Source organism: Quercus robur, chromosome 9 (genome assembly GCF_932294415.1).
Source record: "Quercus robur chromosome 9, dhQueRobu3.1, whole genome shotgun sequence".
Taxonomy (NCBI): Eukaryota; Viridiplantae; Streptophyta; class Magnoliopsida; order Fagales; family Fagaceae; genus Quercus; species Quercus robur.
In genome coordinates, this window is record NC_065542.1 from 43,851,304 (window position 1) to 43,868,915 (window position 17,612).

Here is a 17,612-nt window from a genome sequence, read left to right on the forward strand (position 1 = left end):
AAGAAAATAGACAAAAATATATAAATCTTATTAAGCCATCAGATTTGAACATTCTCTCGTGGAATTTAAGGACTTCTAACATGTAGACTGGGATGCCAAAAGTTTCACTTTCATACCACTGGAAATATCTCCACCTCTCTTTGCTATTAAAAGTAAACTAGATCATGAGGCATGACATGTGAAACATAAAAACCAAGCATGGCAAAAATTCTAAAGTCTCCTCTTCCTTTCCTTCACATTTTGTTGCTCTTCTTACTTTCACTAAAGACCACAGCATCACCTGCAACACAAGCAGGAGCTCTTATCCAATGGAAAAACAGCCTCCTCCCTTCTTCTTTTCTCAGTTCATGGTCCTCTACCAACCATACCAACCTTTGCAAATGGAATGGCATTGTCTGTGACTCAACCGGAGCAGTCTCCGAAATAATCATCTCTGGCGCCAAACTCAATGGAACACTAGCCCAGTTCAACTTCACTCCATTTCTTGATGTCACTCGCTTTGACCTCAGCAACAACAATCTCAGCGGACCTATACCTTCGGAAATAGGCCAGTTAACAAAGCTTCAATACGTAAGCTTACTCAACAACTATCTTACTGGTACAATTCCCTATCAGTTCAGAAATCTTCAAAAGGTATGGCACTTAGACCTTGAATCAAACTACTTAGAAACACCTGACTGGTCTAAGTTCTTGACCATGCCTTTGTTGACCTGGCTTAGCTTTGGTTTTAATCAGCTCACTTCTGGGTTCCCAGTATTTATACTTTATTGCCAAAACTTGACTTACTTGAATTTGGCCCAGAATCAGTTGAATGGAACAGTACCAGAAATGGTATTTACCAATCTTGACAAGCTTGAGTACCTTAATCTAACTCACAATTTGTTCCAGGGACCAGTGTCCCCAAACATTACCAAGCTTTCCAAACTCATAGATCTTCGTCTAGGACGAAACAAGTTCAGTGGTGTAATTCCTGAAGATATTGGGTCAATTTCCAATCTTCAAATTGTAGAACTGTACAACAATTCATTTGAAGGAAAAATTCCTTCTTCAATTGGTCAGTTGACAGAGCTCTCGTATCTTGATGCTAGATGGAATTCCTTGAATTCTACAATTCCTTCTGAGCTAGGCTTTTGTACTAAACTCACCTACTTGTCCCTGGCTTCCAATTCACTCACTGGGGAAGTGCCTTTGTCTTTAACCAACTTGACCAAAGTTACCAAATTGGGTTTATCTGAAAATAACCTTTCCAGTAAGATCTCACCGTACTTTCTCAGCAATTGGACAGAATTAACCTCGTTGCAGCTTCAGAACAATCTTTTCACTGGAAAGATTCCACTGGAAATTGGCCTGTTGACCAAGCTCCAACTTCTTTTTCTGTCCAATAATATGTTCACAGGTTCAATTCCCTCTGAGGTAGGTAACTTGAAAGATTTGACAGAACTAGACCTATCAAACAACCGCCTGTCCGGTCCAATTCCTCTAGCACTGTGGAACCTCACAAACCTTCAGACCTTACAACTTTTCTCAAACAATCTCATTGGCACAATCCCACCAGCAATTGGAAATATGACTTCGCTGCAGATTATTGATCTCAGCACTAACCAGCTATACGGGGAACTGCCAGAAAACATCTCTCACCTCAGTAATTTACAGATCATATCTCTTTTCACCAATTACTTCTCGGGTAATATTCCGAGCGACTTTGGGAAATTTAGTCCTTCTCTAAGCAGTGTTAGCTTTTGTAACAACAGCTTCTCAGGAGAACTGCCACCTGAATTGTGTAGCGGCTTCCTTCTTCAACATTTCACAGTGAATAGTAACAACTTCATAGGTCCATTGCCTGAGTGCTTGAGAAATTGTTCGCTACTAGAGAGGGTGCGATTTGACGGGAACAACCTCAATGGCAACATCACAAATGCATTTGGGGTTCATCCAAATCTTTATTTCATTTCTCTTAATGACAATCAATTTATTGGCAAAATTTCACCAGAGTGGACAAAATGTGAATCTCTAACCACTTTAGAGATGGGGAGAAACAGAATTTCGGGTGAAATCCCTGCTGAGCTTGGGAGGTTGCCTCAATTGCACTCTTTAATTCTTGACTCAAACGAATTGTCTGGGCAAATTCCAGTTGCATTGGGAAATCTAACCCTGTACAAGCTCAATCTGAGCAAGAATCTTCTGACAGGAGAGGTTCCTCAAAGTCTAGGCAGTTTGGGTCAGCTTGAAGAACTGAATTTGTCTAAGAACAAGTTAACAGGGAACATACCAAAAGAGCTTGGGAATTGTGGGAGATTATTGAGCTTGGACTTGAGCAACAATAACATATCGGGTGAAATACCGTCCGAACTTGGTAACTTAAATGCATTGAGCATCTTGTTAGACCTCAGCAGCAATTCACTCTCAGGAATGATTCCTTCAAACCTTGCAAAGCTTACACGATTGGAGAGCCTTAACATTTCACATAACCTGCTCTCAGGGGAAATCCCCGCATCATTTATCAGCATGGTTAGTCTAATCTCCACCTCAATTGATTTTTCTTATAACAAGTTAACAGGTAAAATCCCAACTGCTAAAGTTTTCGAAAAAGCACCTGCAAAAGCTTACATTGGAAACTCAGGTTTGTGTGGAAATGCAGCAAAACTAAGTACTTGTTACACAGATTTCACAAAGCAAAAGCATTCTAGTACACTACTAATTGCTGTCCTCATTCCGGTTTGTTGCCTCTTATTGCTTGCAAATATTGTTGCTGGATTCATAATAATTTACCGTAAAACTAAATTTCACTATGAAGAAAACAGAAGAATTGGAGAGTCCCATGTCAGCTCTGAGTCATTGATATGGGTAAGAGAAGGTGAATTCACATTCGGGGATATTGTGAAGGCCACTGAGGACTTCAATGTGAAGTACTGTATTGGAAATGGTGGATTTGGAACCGTTTACAGAGCAGCATTGCCAACAGGTCAAATTGTCGCTGTTAAAAGGCTCAACATGTCACACTCCACTGACATAACAGCAGTCAATCGCCAGAGTTTTGAGACTGAGATTCGTGTGTTGACAGAAGTTAGGCACCGGAATATCATTAAGCTTTATGGGTTCTGTTCCATGAGGGGGTACATGTACTTGGTCTATGAATATGTAGAGAGAGGCAGTTTGGGAAATGCATTGTATGGGTTGGAAGGGAAAGCGGGGCTGAACTGGGACACAAGGGTGAGAATTGTGCAAGGTGTGGCTCATGCAGTTGCTTACTTGCACCATGATTGCTCTACACCAATTGTGCACCGAGACATAACTGTGAATAACATATTGCTCGAGTCTGAGTTCGAGCCACGACTCTCAGATTTTGGCATTGCAAGATTGTTGAACCCAGATACGAGTAACTGGACGACAATTGCTGGGTCTTACGGCTACATGGCTCCAGGTAAGCTAACAATCTAACTTCTACATGTTCCCGAAAAGAAAAGAAGGCTTCTCATTAGTACTAGCCACGAACCTGGGCCTTGAGCATTACTATAATTATTTTATGGTGGTTTTATTATATATATAAATATATATATATATATATATATTTTACAATTTAAATTAATTTAATAAAGAGTAATGTATTTTATAATCATATTTTTATTTATTATAGGAACAATCATAAATTATAAATATAAATTTTGTCGTACCAAAATAAAAACAATACAATTTTTTCCAGAAATTCAAAAGGCAAGTTAACGAAAATATTCATTTTTTAATAAAAGTTATTTATAACATTTTGTGAATTATTAAAAAGAATATAAATTTGGAAATTATTCTTTTAGTTTTAAACAAACTTTCTCAAACCTTATTTTTTTCTACCTACCATCCAAAACATTGAAAAATGTAAATAAGAAAATTAATAAAACTTAACAATGATTAATTGGACCAATTAGGAAAACAATTTGTTGTAATTTCATCCACCCAAAACATATTATCAAATAAACAATTATTAGCAAAATCTAAGAATTAAATTTCTATATATGCATTGTTATAAAATAATAATAAAATTGCAAAAGCTAAAATTTGTCACCCATCCGATTATTTTTGTTTGGTTAACCTTTACTTTTCTCTAAATAAATGGCATTATAGTGTACTTCTAATACAATTATTAAGAGTACTTTGTCCACCACAAAGGATTAAAGAATATACAGAAATTAGTAATGTCTCATAGTTTAACATTTAAATTTAGCACTATAAAAAAGCATGCTATATAATAGAAGAAATATCAATTTACAATAAATATCAAATTATCTAAATCATGCTATGTAATAGAATAATATTATATTTTTATATGCTATAGTCAATTCTCTGTAACGCAATAAGATTGCATTTAATAATGATAATAATAAAAAACAAAACTAAATCGCATTAACCCAAAGTAAAGTTTTAAAAAATATAAAAAATTATCAACATAAAGCAAATATGCAAGAAAAATAAAAAATCCACAAAAAATTCAGAGAGAGAGAGAGAGAGAGAGAACTTTTTTGTTATGAGGGAAAACTATACATAGAAATTTATAGTAAGAAAGTATGAATAAGAAAAAACAAAATAAAGGAAGATGAAGGGAAAGAGAAAGAATGAAATTTATTTAGAGGGTAGTGGGGAGATGAAAAGGTAAGGAAGAGAAAAAGGTTGGAGAAGTAGTGGGAAGATGAAACGGTAAGGGAGGGAGAAAGGTTGGAGAAGTGTAAATATTAAAAAAAATAAATGTTTAAAACAATTATAGGAAAATTGGAAAAAATAAAATAAAATAAAAGATAATGATGTGAACGCTGATGTGACTCAACTGGAGCGTAATAAAAATAAACGCTATGCTTTAGCTTTTAGAAATATATAGATGAATTTTTTTTTTCATCCTTTTGCCAAATGCTTGTCTTTCCATGTTCACTTGTTAACTTTGATTAGTTTCAAATGTATTTCTTTCTTCTTTCATTTGTTAACTTTGATTAGTATCATAGATGTTTTAGATGGCAACGTTTCATTATGGGATTGAATTTGTTTTTATGAATGTGCAGAGCTTGCGCTTACAATGCGATTAACAAATAAATGTGACGTTTATAGCTTTGGGGTGGTGACATTGGAAGTTATGATGGGAAGGCACCCTAGGGAGATCCTATCTTCCTTGTCATTAAAGTCGAGAACAGCGACACCGGTTTCAGAAACTACAGAATTTCTTTTAAAGGATGTTCTAGACCAAAGACTCCCACCACCCACAGGCCAAACAGCAGAGGAGGTGGTGTTTGTAGTGACCATAGCCTTAGCATGTGTGCGTGACACTCCAGAGGCACGACCCACCATGCGTTTTCTGGCACAAGAACTATCAGCTCAAACCCAAGCTTGCCCGTCCTACCAACTCGACAATATAACGATTAGCAAGCTTACAGGGCATCAGAAATAGTACAAATTGGAATCAAAGCTTGAGTAGTGATCACTGATTAGTGGATGGATGAGGTACTGCCAGGCCTGGAATGGATTGTTCAAGATGTTTAATCCCATTCTAGCTTCTAGTTCTAGGTAGGAACTAGTAAATGAGAATGTTGTACCTTGAGGTCCCTAGTACAATAAGCATTTTTTTTTCTTTTTTCTTTTTTTTTTTAAGTTTTTTAATAATATGTGGGGCTGACCACAAATTGAGCACTAGTGAGGGCAATTTTGATTCCTAATATATGTATTCACATGTATACTTCTTAGATAATATTTCTTGTACATAATCTGATTCACTATGTATACAATACATGTCATAACCTAAATTCACTTGTACCAGAAAACCTTTTTCTTTTTCTCCATTGTCTTTGCTACTTAGAGCCAAAGAGTAGTTGAAAAAGAGGTAGAGACAAATAAGAAAATGAATTCTGATGAAACTGAGAAAAGTGTAAATATTATCAAGATCCTAATGAAATAGTGATGAAACTGAGAAAAGTGTAAATATTATCAAGATCCTAATGAAATAGGAGTTGATGGAAAAGGACAATGGTAGGAAGCATCAAGAAATTGAAAACCAAATGTACACGGCTCAAGCAAAGAGCAAGGCAATGCAGATTTCTATTGGTACCAACTCTTATCTTTTATTGATTGGTATTGAGAAAATTCTATAATGGAAGACATGGTTAGGCCTACCATAGCCACTTTCTTTGCACTTACATAGGCTTGGACATTTGATCTTGGGGGACCAATTTTTAGTTTCAATCAATGCAAGTACAAAATAAGGATTGGCTTTAAGGGATCTCTTTTTTTCTCCCCCCTACCCCTACCTCATAATATATATTTTGTTTGACTTTGTATTCTTGGAATGAATTGTCCTCTTTGCAATGTAAATTGGGGAGTTACAGTAAGAATCCTATAATAGTGAAGAGGTGTTTTGTATTTTCCTCATTATGTTTCATTTAAATATATTTCATGCATAAACACAAATTAAGAGTGATTTTATAATCTCCTAAAAAAAGGAAGTTTATAAAAAATAATAATAATAATAGGGAAGTATTTTTTTTTTTTTTGTCTTTTTCTTTTTTGACAGAAGTATTTAGTTTTTTATTAATCGTCTATAGAGTCATCATAATATTTTTATAATATCATATTTATGATTAGTTGGCTTAAGGAGCTATCATGGAGTTTTTATGATACATGTTTACATTATTAGAGAATGATATTGGTAGGATTAAACACCTAGTGAAAAATAGCAATTTTCTAAAAATAGAATATTTTATTATTATTACTTTTGCATATTCTACCATGAATAAGAATTAAAGTATCCCGCACATTGCGCAGGTTATATGCTAGTCTATATCTTTATATATCTAAAAGCTGAAGCGTAACATTTATTGTTGTTACGCTCAAGTTAAGCCACATCAACACCACATCATCGTTTATTTTCTTTTTTTAATTTTTAATTTTTTTTATTTACCAATTGACATTTATTAAGCATCTCTTTAAATGCAGGTGTTACTCTATTTCCAACTTTACTATGTGTCTCTTCATTAGCCCAGACTTTTCAGATGTCGCTATTATATGGAATTCTAATAGTCACTGGTAGAATGCGCCACAAACAAACCAACATGAGGACACTGACCAGTGGAGTACTCAAGAAAAACCCCTAACCTAGCAAAGAAGAAGGAAATCGAGGGGCACTCTTGGCTAAGGAATTCAAAACTAACCATCAAAACGTAAAGAAAAGAGACCTTACCAGGAAGATTTAAAGTTGTGTGGATCCTTTTTTGGACAGTACCTAGGCCTAAGTAGAAACAAGGATCCTAGGCCCTTTACTTGTTGTTTTGGTGGATTGAGCTTGGTTCACCGCAACTAAATGAGATTGATTACAAATCAAGTTGTGCGCAAGTCACATAAAACTCCTCAAGACGAAAAGGCGATTCCTCCTAAGCAATAAAATACCATTATAAGTGTTTTAGTGTCATAAAATGACCCTTTACTCTTACGAAACAAGTAAAATAATTATTCATAATATTCACAATGAGAAAGAGATTGAAATAGAATATTTAAAGCTTATCTTTTATTGTATAAACATTTAAAAGAGTTCATTCACTTGGTACGCCGAACGTACTGTCGTGGTACCTCGGATGTACTGTCATGGTACCCAGAACATACTAGGCCTGTAATCCCAGAATGCTGATTCTCTGAACTATATGATCTTTCTCCATGCTTATTATGCAATGGAGTTTTTTGTCTTTTCCCTTTACCTTTATAGGTCCTACATAAGAACACACTATACAATACACATATCTTCAAATAATTGTTAGTTTCTTAGATTAAGATATGCATTTTAATGCATATACATATATGTAAATGAATTTCATGAGAATGAATCAGCCACGAGGATCCTGGCTCCAATTTTCATAGACTTAGTGCTTTTGCACAAGACTTGTGAGATTTGGAACTCAAGTCCAAGTAGTTTTGCTTGGGCATTGCCTTCCAAGATAGTCAAGTGAAGAGCATTTTGTGGGAGAGAATGAAATCTGATGTGTGCATGCTTTTGGCATATGTTTCTTTGAAGGCTAAGTGATATTTTGAATCATCTCAAGGATATGGGACGAATTCCTACTCCTTGGCTCTCTCTTGTTTTGCCCCTTTTTTTCTTTCCCCTCCCTTGCTAGGCTCCTAAAGTTCTAAGAATCTATCTTTCAACCTTTGAAATCTCCCTCTGAATACCCATTTTTCTCCCCTCCCTTTTTCTACTATGCCTTAGTATTCCTTTTATAATGGACATGGTCTGGTACCCTAGGCAAGGACATCCCTGGTCTGCTGGGTAAAACTATATACTCTAGAACCTGAAAATGTGCATTGGGCAGAGGTTTAGCTTATTTAGGCAATTGTAACTCAAAATGTGCATTTGGCTTTAGCTATAAATAAAAGATTCCTTTTTGGAAAGTCAAAGGAATGGGTGGGCTGCTCAGTGTACTGGATGACAGTTTTAGTTGAAAATGACAATTGAGAGGAAATTGTGGGGAGGTGTCATGCATATGGGGGAACTGAGTTTTCCATTGGTTCATGCATTCCAAGCAAATATATAAACCAAGGGAAACTTTCGGGATCCTCCTTTCACCAAAAATCACTCCCCTACCCATCAAACCATTCCTCCCTTACTATCCATTCCGAATCCCACAGGCTTGGACCATGGGTTACAAAGATAATACCTAGTTTTTGCTGGATTTTTAATAGCTTTTTGCATACATCTTGGTTTTCCCGTGTGTTTGCCAAGGTCCTCTTCAAAAGGACACATCAAGGACCTAGGGCCTTGAGCTCTTCTTGCTGCATATCCTCTAACCGAGATCCTTGCTACATGTCCTCTAGCCTAATCGAGATCCTCTTCTTTTTTCTCTATTATTATTATTATTTCTTTCTTTTTTCCTTCTTTTTGGGACTTTAGGCCTTCATGGTCCTTCTTAACTTCATGAATTAAGCCTTCTTTTGTTAAGACTCATGGTCTTTCTTTACTTTTCATGGAATGGGCTTTCTTGTGAAATTTTGGTCCTCAACAAAAGTATAGATGTTTCTCAGTGCTTTGAAGTTCAAACCAAATAGGCGGAGGAACTTCATGAATTAAGCCGTCTTTTGTTAAGACCCATGGTCTTTCTTTACTTTTCATGGAATGGCCTTTCTTGTGAAAGTTTGATCCTCAACAGAAGTATAGAAGTTTCTCAGTGCTTTGAACTTCAAACCAAATAGGGTGGAGGAAGAGGAACAGTTTTCCTAAAAAAGAAAAAACTGAAATTAAAGTACGCCAAAATCAAGGCAATTTTGCACATGCCACAAATAGAGAATAGACACATGGTTCTTTCCTGTGAAGCAGTCGTTTCGCATTTAAGATCGAAGCGAAGTTTTGGGAATCGGGAAGATACGAACCGTCACGACTAGTCACATTCCTATGATCGTCCAAAGTCTTGACGACAAAGGAATGAGGGGGCAACTGACGAGTATTAGTTAAAGGTTGTCCAATGTAAGGACGACCCCAACTGCATCTAAGTTGGGGACAAGAGAAACAAAGAAAGGTCGTCCGTATAAACAAGATGAGCCTAGGCGTATTAAAATCAAGGGTTAATTCCATCATGCCAGTTGACAACGGGTAAATGCGTCAAAATGGTTACAGAAGCAACGATGAGCCAACGGTCACTTGTTACACATTAAATAGAAACTTCCTTGCCATTAAATGCTGCATTTCATTCAGGAGAAAAATGCCTAGAGGAGCATTAACAAGCATAAACGGCTCGCCAAAAAGCAAACTATAAAAGGCAATGGAACCAGGGTAAGGTTTTTTCATGAAAAACTCAAAAAACAACAATTATACTATCTATTGAGAGCCATAAGCTGACTTAAGCATCTGAGTGTTCTCCACTAGCACCACACCAGTGAAGTTTCCTTGCTCTTCTTTTCTTAATAACAGGTATCGTAGCTCGTCCATCGGCATTGACGAGGAGCATACTAACGAGGTCAATTTCTAGCTTCATCAGAAATTATGAGACACATTGAATTAATTATGAATATTGTGGGATTCTTTGTGTGCAAAATATGTTGTTTTTATTTTCTTGAATTTTCCATAATTGTTTGCATGATTTTTTAGATAATAATTCTTAAGTAATTATGAAAACTGTGAATGTAATTGTCATGAAAATCAACATTGATATAATAAGGAACGAAACGACTTTTTCTGAGAGCCCAGTCTCTCCTTTCTCTCTCGGCGCACGATACGCTTCAATTGCTATCGTGCACATGAGCCTTTTCTCTGCCATTCTTGTGAACTTTGCTTTGGGAAGTGGCTGTTTCCTGCCCTCTGTGGCTCCTTGCTGCTGTGTGGGCTAGTTTTCCTCTTGTGTGAGGTAGTAATTCCGATTGATGATGGGTCGTTGAGATCATGATTCAAGGATTTGTCTGAACAAGTGAAAGCCCAAATAGCATCTTGTTGTAGGCGTTCGGTTGGTTTTGATAGTGTGCACAGAATCTGGCCGATCTAGAGGTTTCGTTGGCTTTGTGGGTCTCTCTTTCCTCCTTATAGCAAGCGATTTCTTCTGGATGGTGGGTCTCGCTGCCATAATTGCTAGATTCTTTGAGGTTTGGTTTTACTTGGCTTTTGTTTTGGCAAAGAAATTGTTTGGATTTGGTAGTCCTTTTAATTTGAGATTGGGTTTTATACAAATTATTGCTCTTGGATTGGGTATGAGGACCCTTGCTTGGAACTGTCGGGGTGCTGGTAGGGCCCCGACAGTTAGAGCCCTCAAGGCTCTCATTAGGGAAGAAAGTCCTAATGTAGTTTTTATAGCTGAATCCAAAACTAAGTCGAATAGGATTGAAAGAATTCGCTCAAGTATTGGTTTTGTTGATAAGTTTAGTGTGGATCCTATTGGTAAATCTGGAGGTCTAGCCATTTTTTGGAAAGCTAGTGTAGATTTAGAGATTGTGTACTCTGACAAAAATGTTATTGCATCTCTAGTCTATTCTGATCCTCCTTCCTCTCCTTGGCTCTTTCTTTTGATATATGGCCCTCCTCATGTAAATGGCAGGGCAAGATTTTGGAAGTGTTTGGAGGATTTGGTTAGTGCCTTTGAAGGCCCTTGGTTGGTAATGGGGGACTTTAACTGTGTCGACAGTAATTTGGATAAAAGAGGTGGTAGATATCTTGGTGAAGCTTCAACTAGAAGCTTTAGCAATTTTGTTCATGGTACTGGGGCAATTGATCTTGGTTTTATCGGTTCTCGATTCACGTGGACTAATAAACGTGAAGGTCTTGCCAACATTAAAGAAAGACTGGACAAAGCTGTGTGCAACCAAGAGTGGCAATGCCTCTTCCCAAAAGCTGGAGTTAAGCATTTAGTTGCCCCTGCTTCAGACCATGATCCAATCATTTTGGACACCCATATGGATCAGTCAGTGAGGACTAGGCCCTTCAGATTTGAAGCAATGTGGACCAGAGATGATTCAAGTTCTGGGATTGTTGAAAAAGCTTGGCAAGGTTTGGTAGAAGGTTCTCATGGTTTCAAGTTGGCTAGGAAAATTCAGCAAACCAGACATGGTTTACAAGTTTGGAATAGGAATCAGTTGGGATATGCTAAGATCAGAATTATAGAAATAGAAGCAAGAATTAAAGAAGTACAAGACAGAGCTCCTACTAAAGAAAATCTAGAGTTGGAAGCTGCTTTATATCTTTAGTTGGATGAATGGCTAGACAGGGAGGACCTTAAATGGAAACAAAAATCCAGAGAGTTATGGATCAATGAAGGAGATCGAAACACAAAATTTTTTCATTTGTCCACTTTGGTGAGGAGGAGAAGAAATCTTATAACAGAGATAAGGGAAGAGAATGGGCTTCGATTGATGAATAGGAAAGATATTGGGGAGTACTTCTCATCCAAATTCTCAGAAGTATTTCATTCCTCCATTCCCAGTGTTCCTCCAGATTTAGATAGTCTAATCGAGCCTTGTATTTCAACTCAGGAGAATGATATGTTGATTATTGTGCCTTCAGTTGATGATATCAAAAGAGTAGTAATGATATGTTGATTACTGTGCCTTCAGCTGATGCTATCAAAAGAGTAGTGTTTGAAATGCACCCCCTCAAAGCGCCGGGGCCAGACGGAATGCCTGGTTTATTTTATAGGCATTATTGGTCGATAATAGGAGATCAACTTGTAGCTGCTGTTCAAAGTTTTTTTAGAGAGGGCTGGCTGCTCCGTGAGTTGAATCACACTTATATTACACTTATCCCCAAAGTGCAAAGTGCTCATAATTTCAATCAGTTCAGACCTATCAGTCTCTGCAACGTTTGCTATAAGGTGATTTCAAAAATTTTAGTCTCTAGACTAAGACCTTTGTTAGATAAGATGATTGATCCTACTCAAGTGGCTTTTATTCCAAATAGAAATATTGCTGAAAATATAATCCTTGCGCAGGAAATTGTTCATAGTTTCAGAACTAAGAGAAAGAAAAAAGGCTGCATCGATTTAAAAATTGATTTTCAAAAAGCTTATGATAGAATGGAGTGGAGTTTCCTATTGACTACACTTAAGGCCTTTGGGTTTTGTGAGAGATTTACCTCCTTAATTCAACAATGTCTATCCACAGTCAACTACACCTTATTAATTAATGGGAGTCATGAAGCTAAAATCAACCCATCTAGGGGTTTGAGACAGGGGTCCCCTTTCTCCCTATCTCTTCATCATCGGCTATGAGGTTTTGGCTAGACTAATTAGTAGAGAGGAGATTAAGGGTAATATTAGAGGGGTGCATTTAGCGAACAAAGCTCCACCTATCACAAAGCTTTTCTATGCTGATGATGTGATGCTATTTTGCAATGCCAAACCGTCAGAAATAAGAACCTTGCTGAATTGCCTGGATTGCTATGGCAAATGGTCTGGGCAAATTATAAGTGTTGAGAAGTCCGGCATTTTTAGTTCGAAAGGAGTCCATCCTGAGTTTCTGAGACAAGTTAAAGACCAGCTGGGAATTAAAAAGCTCAGGCATGGAACTAAGTACTTGGGGGTGCCGTTATTCTTATCAAATAACAAGGCCAGAGATTTTGCCTATGTGAAGGAGAAGGTAGATGCAAGATTGGCCAGTTGGAAGAGTAAAAGCCTTTCTTGGGCAAGTAGAGCTACTTTGATTAAATATGTTGCCCAATCCATCCCTAATTATACAATGTCCACCTTTTTGCTCCCAAGGAAAATTAATAACAAGTTAGATGCGGCTGTGAGACGTTTTTGGTGGAAGCCAAAAGAGGATTTTAATAAGTTTTACACTCCTATGGCATGGGATAATTTGTGTAGGCCGAAAGATGAAGATGGTCTTGGTTTTAAAAAGTTTGAGAAAATGAATCAAGCTTTAGTTTCCAAATTGGGATGGTGGATTTTGTCCAAGAAAAAGTGTTTTTGTGTGAAGCAATTGGCTGCGAAGTACAAGGTTAGAGCTGATTGGCTTAGAGCTCCAAAAGCCACTAATGCATCTTGGGTTTGGAAGAGCATTGAAAGGGTAAAGGATATAATCAAGTTGGGAGCGTGTAAATTAGTAGGTTCTGGGAATACTATTTTAGTTTGGGAAGACCCTTGGTTACCTGACAAATCAGGTTTTATTCCAACACCAAGGGCTCAAGTAAATAATTCTTGTTTGGTAGTTTCTCAACTTCTAAATTCTTCGGGTTTAGGCTGGAATGATATTTTGTTAAATGTTTTGACCATGAGTTTATTGCAGCTATTAAAAACATCCCAATTTGGTCTTTTGATATGGAAGATAGATGGATTTGGACCAAAGCTGAAAATGGGAAGTTCTCGGTGAAATCTTGTTATCATCTCATTTCTAAAGGAGACATTTCACCTGGTAGTGTCTCTCTTACAAGGAATATATGGAAGGCCAGCATTCATGAGAGGCTGAAGATGCATCTTTGGAGAATTGCTTTCAATCTTCTGCCCACTAGGGACAAGTTAAGTGAGTTTTCCCCTTCATTTGATACTAGCTGCCCTCTTTGTAATGCTGAGACAGAGTCAGCCCTGCATCTTTTTACTCATTGCCATATTGCTAGAGCTATTTGGTTTGGTAGCCGTTGGAACATTAGAAATGATAGTTGCCCTGTTCAATCTCCGTCTCATTTGATTGAGTTACTTATTAATCCTCCTCCATCTCTACAGCTGGAAAAAGAGCAAAGAAATGAATTCATGTTATTTGGTGCTCTTTAGATTTAATTTGGATGTGGAGAAACAAAGCAATTAATGAGAAATCTCTTCCAATGGAGGGTCAAATTAACAGAAGCATTCAGAAGCTGTTCTTGGAGCATTGGCGGCCTGAAGTTCCAGTGTTGTTAAATGTTCCAACTAGAAACAGTGCTAGGTGGTGTTATCCAAGTCAAGGTATGCTAAAATTGAATTGTGATGCAGCGGTAGGTGAATTGTCTTCTTGTATAGCGGTTGTTGCTAGAGATTTGAGAGGGATGTTGGTGTTTGCAATTTCAAAGAAAGTTAACACCAATATCCCTGTTCAAGCCGAGGCCAATGCCATTCTTCTAGCTGTCCACACTGCTTTGAACTTCACCTTTTGTAATTGCATTATAGAGAGTGATTGTAAAGTTTGCATGGATGCCATTAGTGCTGGTAGGGAGGTAATTCCTTGGAGGCTTGTGAATTTTGTGGACACAGTTAAGAATGTAGTTAGTGAACATTGCCATGTAATTTTTAATTGGGTTCATAGGGAGGCTAATCAGGCTGCACATTTGCTAGCCAATTGGTCTCTTAGCCAATCTTTTTTTGGTTCTTTTGATATGGGTTTTGGTCCTCCAAGTTTTGTTGATGTAATCTTGGCTAAGGTTGCCCAAGCTTCTGTTTTTGTGTTGGTTCAATAAAAATTTCTTTTAGCAAAAAAAAAAAAAAAAAATCAACATTGATAGTTTCCTAACCACTCTCTCCTAAGTGCTTGAATAGTGTCCCTCATGAAAAAAAAAAAAAAAAAAATCCCTTAATTTGTGATTATGGGAAACATGGATTGTATATTTAAGAATTCTAAATTTGTTGAACAATTTAGGAATGATATGAGGGATGTGAGTGCAAGTGACCACAATGAGGGAGTATGTCTTGGTTGAGTGGACTAGGTGAAAGGTGAAAAATGAAGCTACCACCTAGATTAAGTCTAAAAACCATAAATATAGTGCCCTTCATAAAAGGATTGATTTTACCATAGCACATGTTCGGGATTTAGGTATGGGGATGAAAAGATGTTAGACACCCAACTCCATGCGACTCGTGGGTCGACTTCCACTTATTGTGTTCAACATCCTAATTCTATTAATAAGTCTCCTAACACACATCCTATACCCACACACACACTAAAATTTATCCTACCATGCATCTAGCGTACAACCTAGCATTCGTTTATCATGGTATGACATACATTATCCTTAACATTCATCTAACATCTCATATCATTGTCACATGCTATCATCCGTATTACATGCTCACATGGTAGCAAGCATCTCATTATCCAAAGGCAGCAAACATTCATTGCATTAATCAATCATGCTTATCAAGTTCATTAAGCACATCATGTTCATTATGTTCATCATCAAACGGGTATGTATAATCATTTTATAATGTATGACTTACCTCACTATATCACAACACCTCAACATCTATGCATCAATGCATGACCATATTCCAATGCATGTTCATGTGTTCATCCAAGCATTCAAGAACATATAAACCATAATTTCTAGTCTAATGAATCAAAGCATGTAAAACATATTAAACTACTACATACTGAACTAAATAAACTTAAACTAAACTATACAAAACCTAAACATGCATAAAAGTTATTTAAAAAAATAAAAAATAAAAGAACAAACAATTTTAGGTTTTTGGTTTGAACATGCGTGCGCATGTAGAAGCATGCATATGTATCCCTACCCAAAAACACACAGTAGGCAGTACAGAAACTACATCTATTCTACTCCTGGCATGCTCCTAATTATACAATAATAAACCTACACTACATAGAAGATTATCAAAGCAATCAAAATAGGAAACGAAAACAATAAAATGAAAGAGATTAGGTTAGACCTTTACCTTAAACACAAGAGCTCATGGAGCATTGATTTTAACCACTCCCCTTAGTCAATCTATCAAGACAAAAACCAGAAGGTTAGTAAGCTTAACTAGAAGGCTTAAACTTGAAATAGATCTCAACCAAGAAACTTTAGTTTATGATGCTTTTTGAAGTAAAAATTTTCTTGTGAATCACTTTTTTGGAGTAGATTTTGTTTGTTTTAGGAACAGGGAAACTTGAAACCTTTTTATAGTGTTCACAGAGAAGGGGAAGGGCTTTTACCATGCGATATGGAATTAGCTCTGTTGCATTTTCCATAAAAAAAAACTTTCCTTACATAGCTTTAATGCGTATGCATGCTCAAGGCTACATACGCATGACTTAAGTATATGCGTACACATGCTCAAGGCTGCATACTCATACTCGAGGTTGCATACTTATGCTTAGGGTTTATGTAAAAATTTTCTCTCCCAAAAAATCCTTCAACTAAAGAGTTCCTTTGGCTAGGCCTAGATCAGTCCTAGACCCATCTAGTGATATTATAATTGAAAAACGGGGGCTCAAGTTGTAAGGGGTACAAATGAGGTGTCTACAAGGGCCAAACAAACTTGAATGCATGACCTTTGGATGGTGTGATGTATTTTTTTTTTTAATTTATTACATGATATTATCTCATTTATGAGGTATAAAAAAATAAATAAAAATAAAACTTCTTGATACAAATCATCACTGGGTGACTATTGTCAAGGAAAATTTTGAAATTGCCAAAAAATAGGTAAATTTAGCCTAAAATTCCAATATTCAGCTAGTGGTGCATTACAAGAGGGAAAGCAAGGTGCTAAACAACAAAGGGTTGAAGAATATACACAATACATTAAGTTTGAAATTATTTTTCATATACAACAAGAAGGAGATTTGATAGCGGTGGTAAGGAAAAGGGTGAAGACTCTTTAATGCCATTATTTTCGCCCCAAGACCTCATAATGTTGTAACTCTTTAGTTGCTAAATATGGGCTTTTAATTTGAAGTTAGGGTTTCATGGGTAGAACGAGATGCTTGAAATTTCTTTCTCAAAAAAAAAAAAAAGATGCTTGAAATTTGGTTTTGTTAGATTTGATAGGAGGGCCTTATTGCAGCTTTAGGCATCCTCAAGGATTGGTCTATGGATAATAAGTGAAGTTATTCGTCCCCATGTTATTAAACAAGTGGAAAGATTTAGATTTTACCGTTATATTAGGATCTAACTCCTAATATAACAAAACAACCTACATTTCATGATTAGGGTTATAATCCTCTCAAGATTAAGAGTTTATAAAAATAGAAGTCATGAGATTAATTATACGTATGGTAGTTGTTAATAGAATGATAAATCTCATAGCTATCCAGCTCTATGTGTCTTACACATTTAAGACAGACCAACATATCAACTAGAAGTCTCTACTTTCATGACTAAGATAAATCATCTTAGCTGAGTCTTCGCAAATTAAAAACTCAATTTCTTCACCTCTATGAACTATGATTTTGAGTTTACAAGGAAGTTTGATTTTGATTTTCTGCATACAAAT

At 36.6% G+C, this 17,612-nt stretch overlaps 1 protein-coding gene across 3 annotated transcripts in view; it reads left to right on the plus strand.

Moving 5' to 3' along the window:
* The window catches only part of LOC126698560 (MDIS1-interacting receptor like kinase 2-like), a 119,612-nt gene extending 113,849 nt beyond the window's left edge, over positions 1-5,763 (plus strand). Inside the window, exons 1-2 of one of the 3 annotated variants that reach the window (XM_050395874.1) lie at positions 165-3,421; positions 5,040-5,763. In XM_050395874.1, the coding sequence (XP_050251831.1) occupies positions 199-3,421; positions 5,040-5,422 (3,606 nt within the window). In that variant the 5' untranslated portion in view covers positions 165-198 and the 3' untranslated portion in view covers positions 5,423-5,763. Of the gene's footprint in view, positions 1-164; positions 3,422-5,039 lie in introns of those variants that run through there. The other 2 variants (XM_050395872.1, XM_050395870.1) reach the window with 2 other exon arrangements.
* Positions 5,764-17,612: the final 11,849 nt, after the last annotated feature.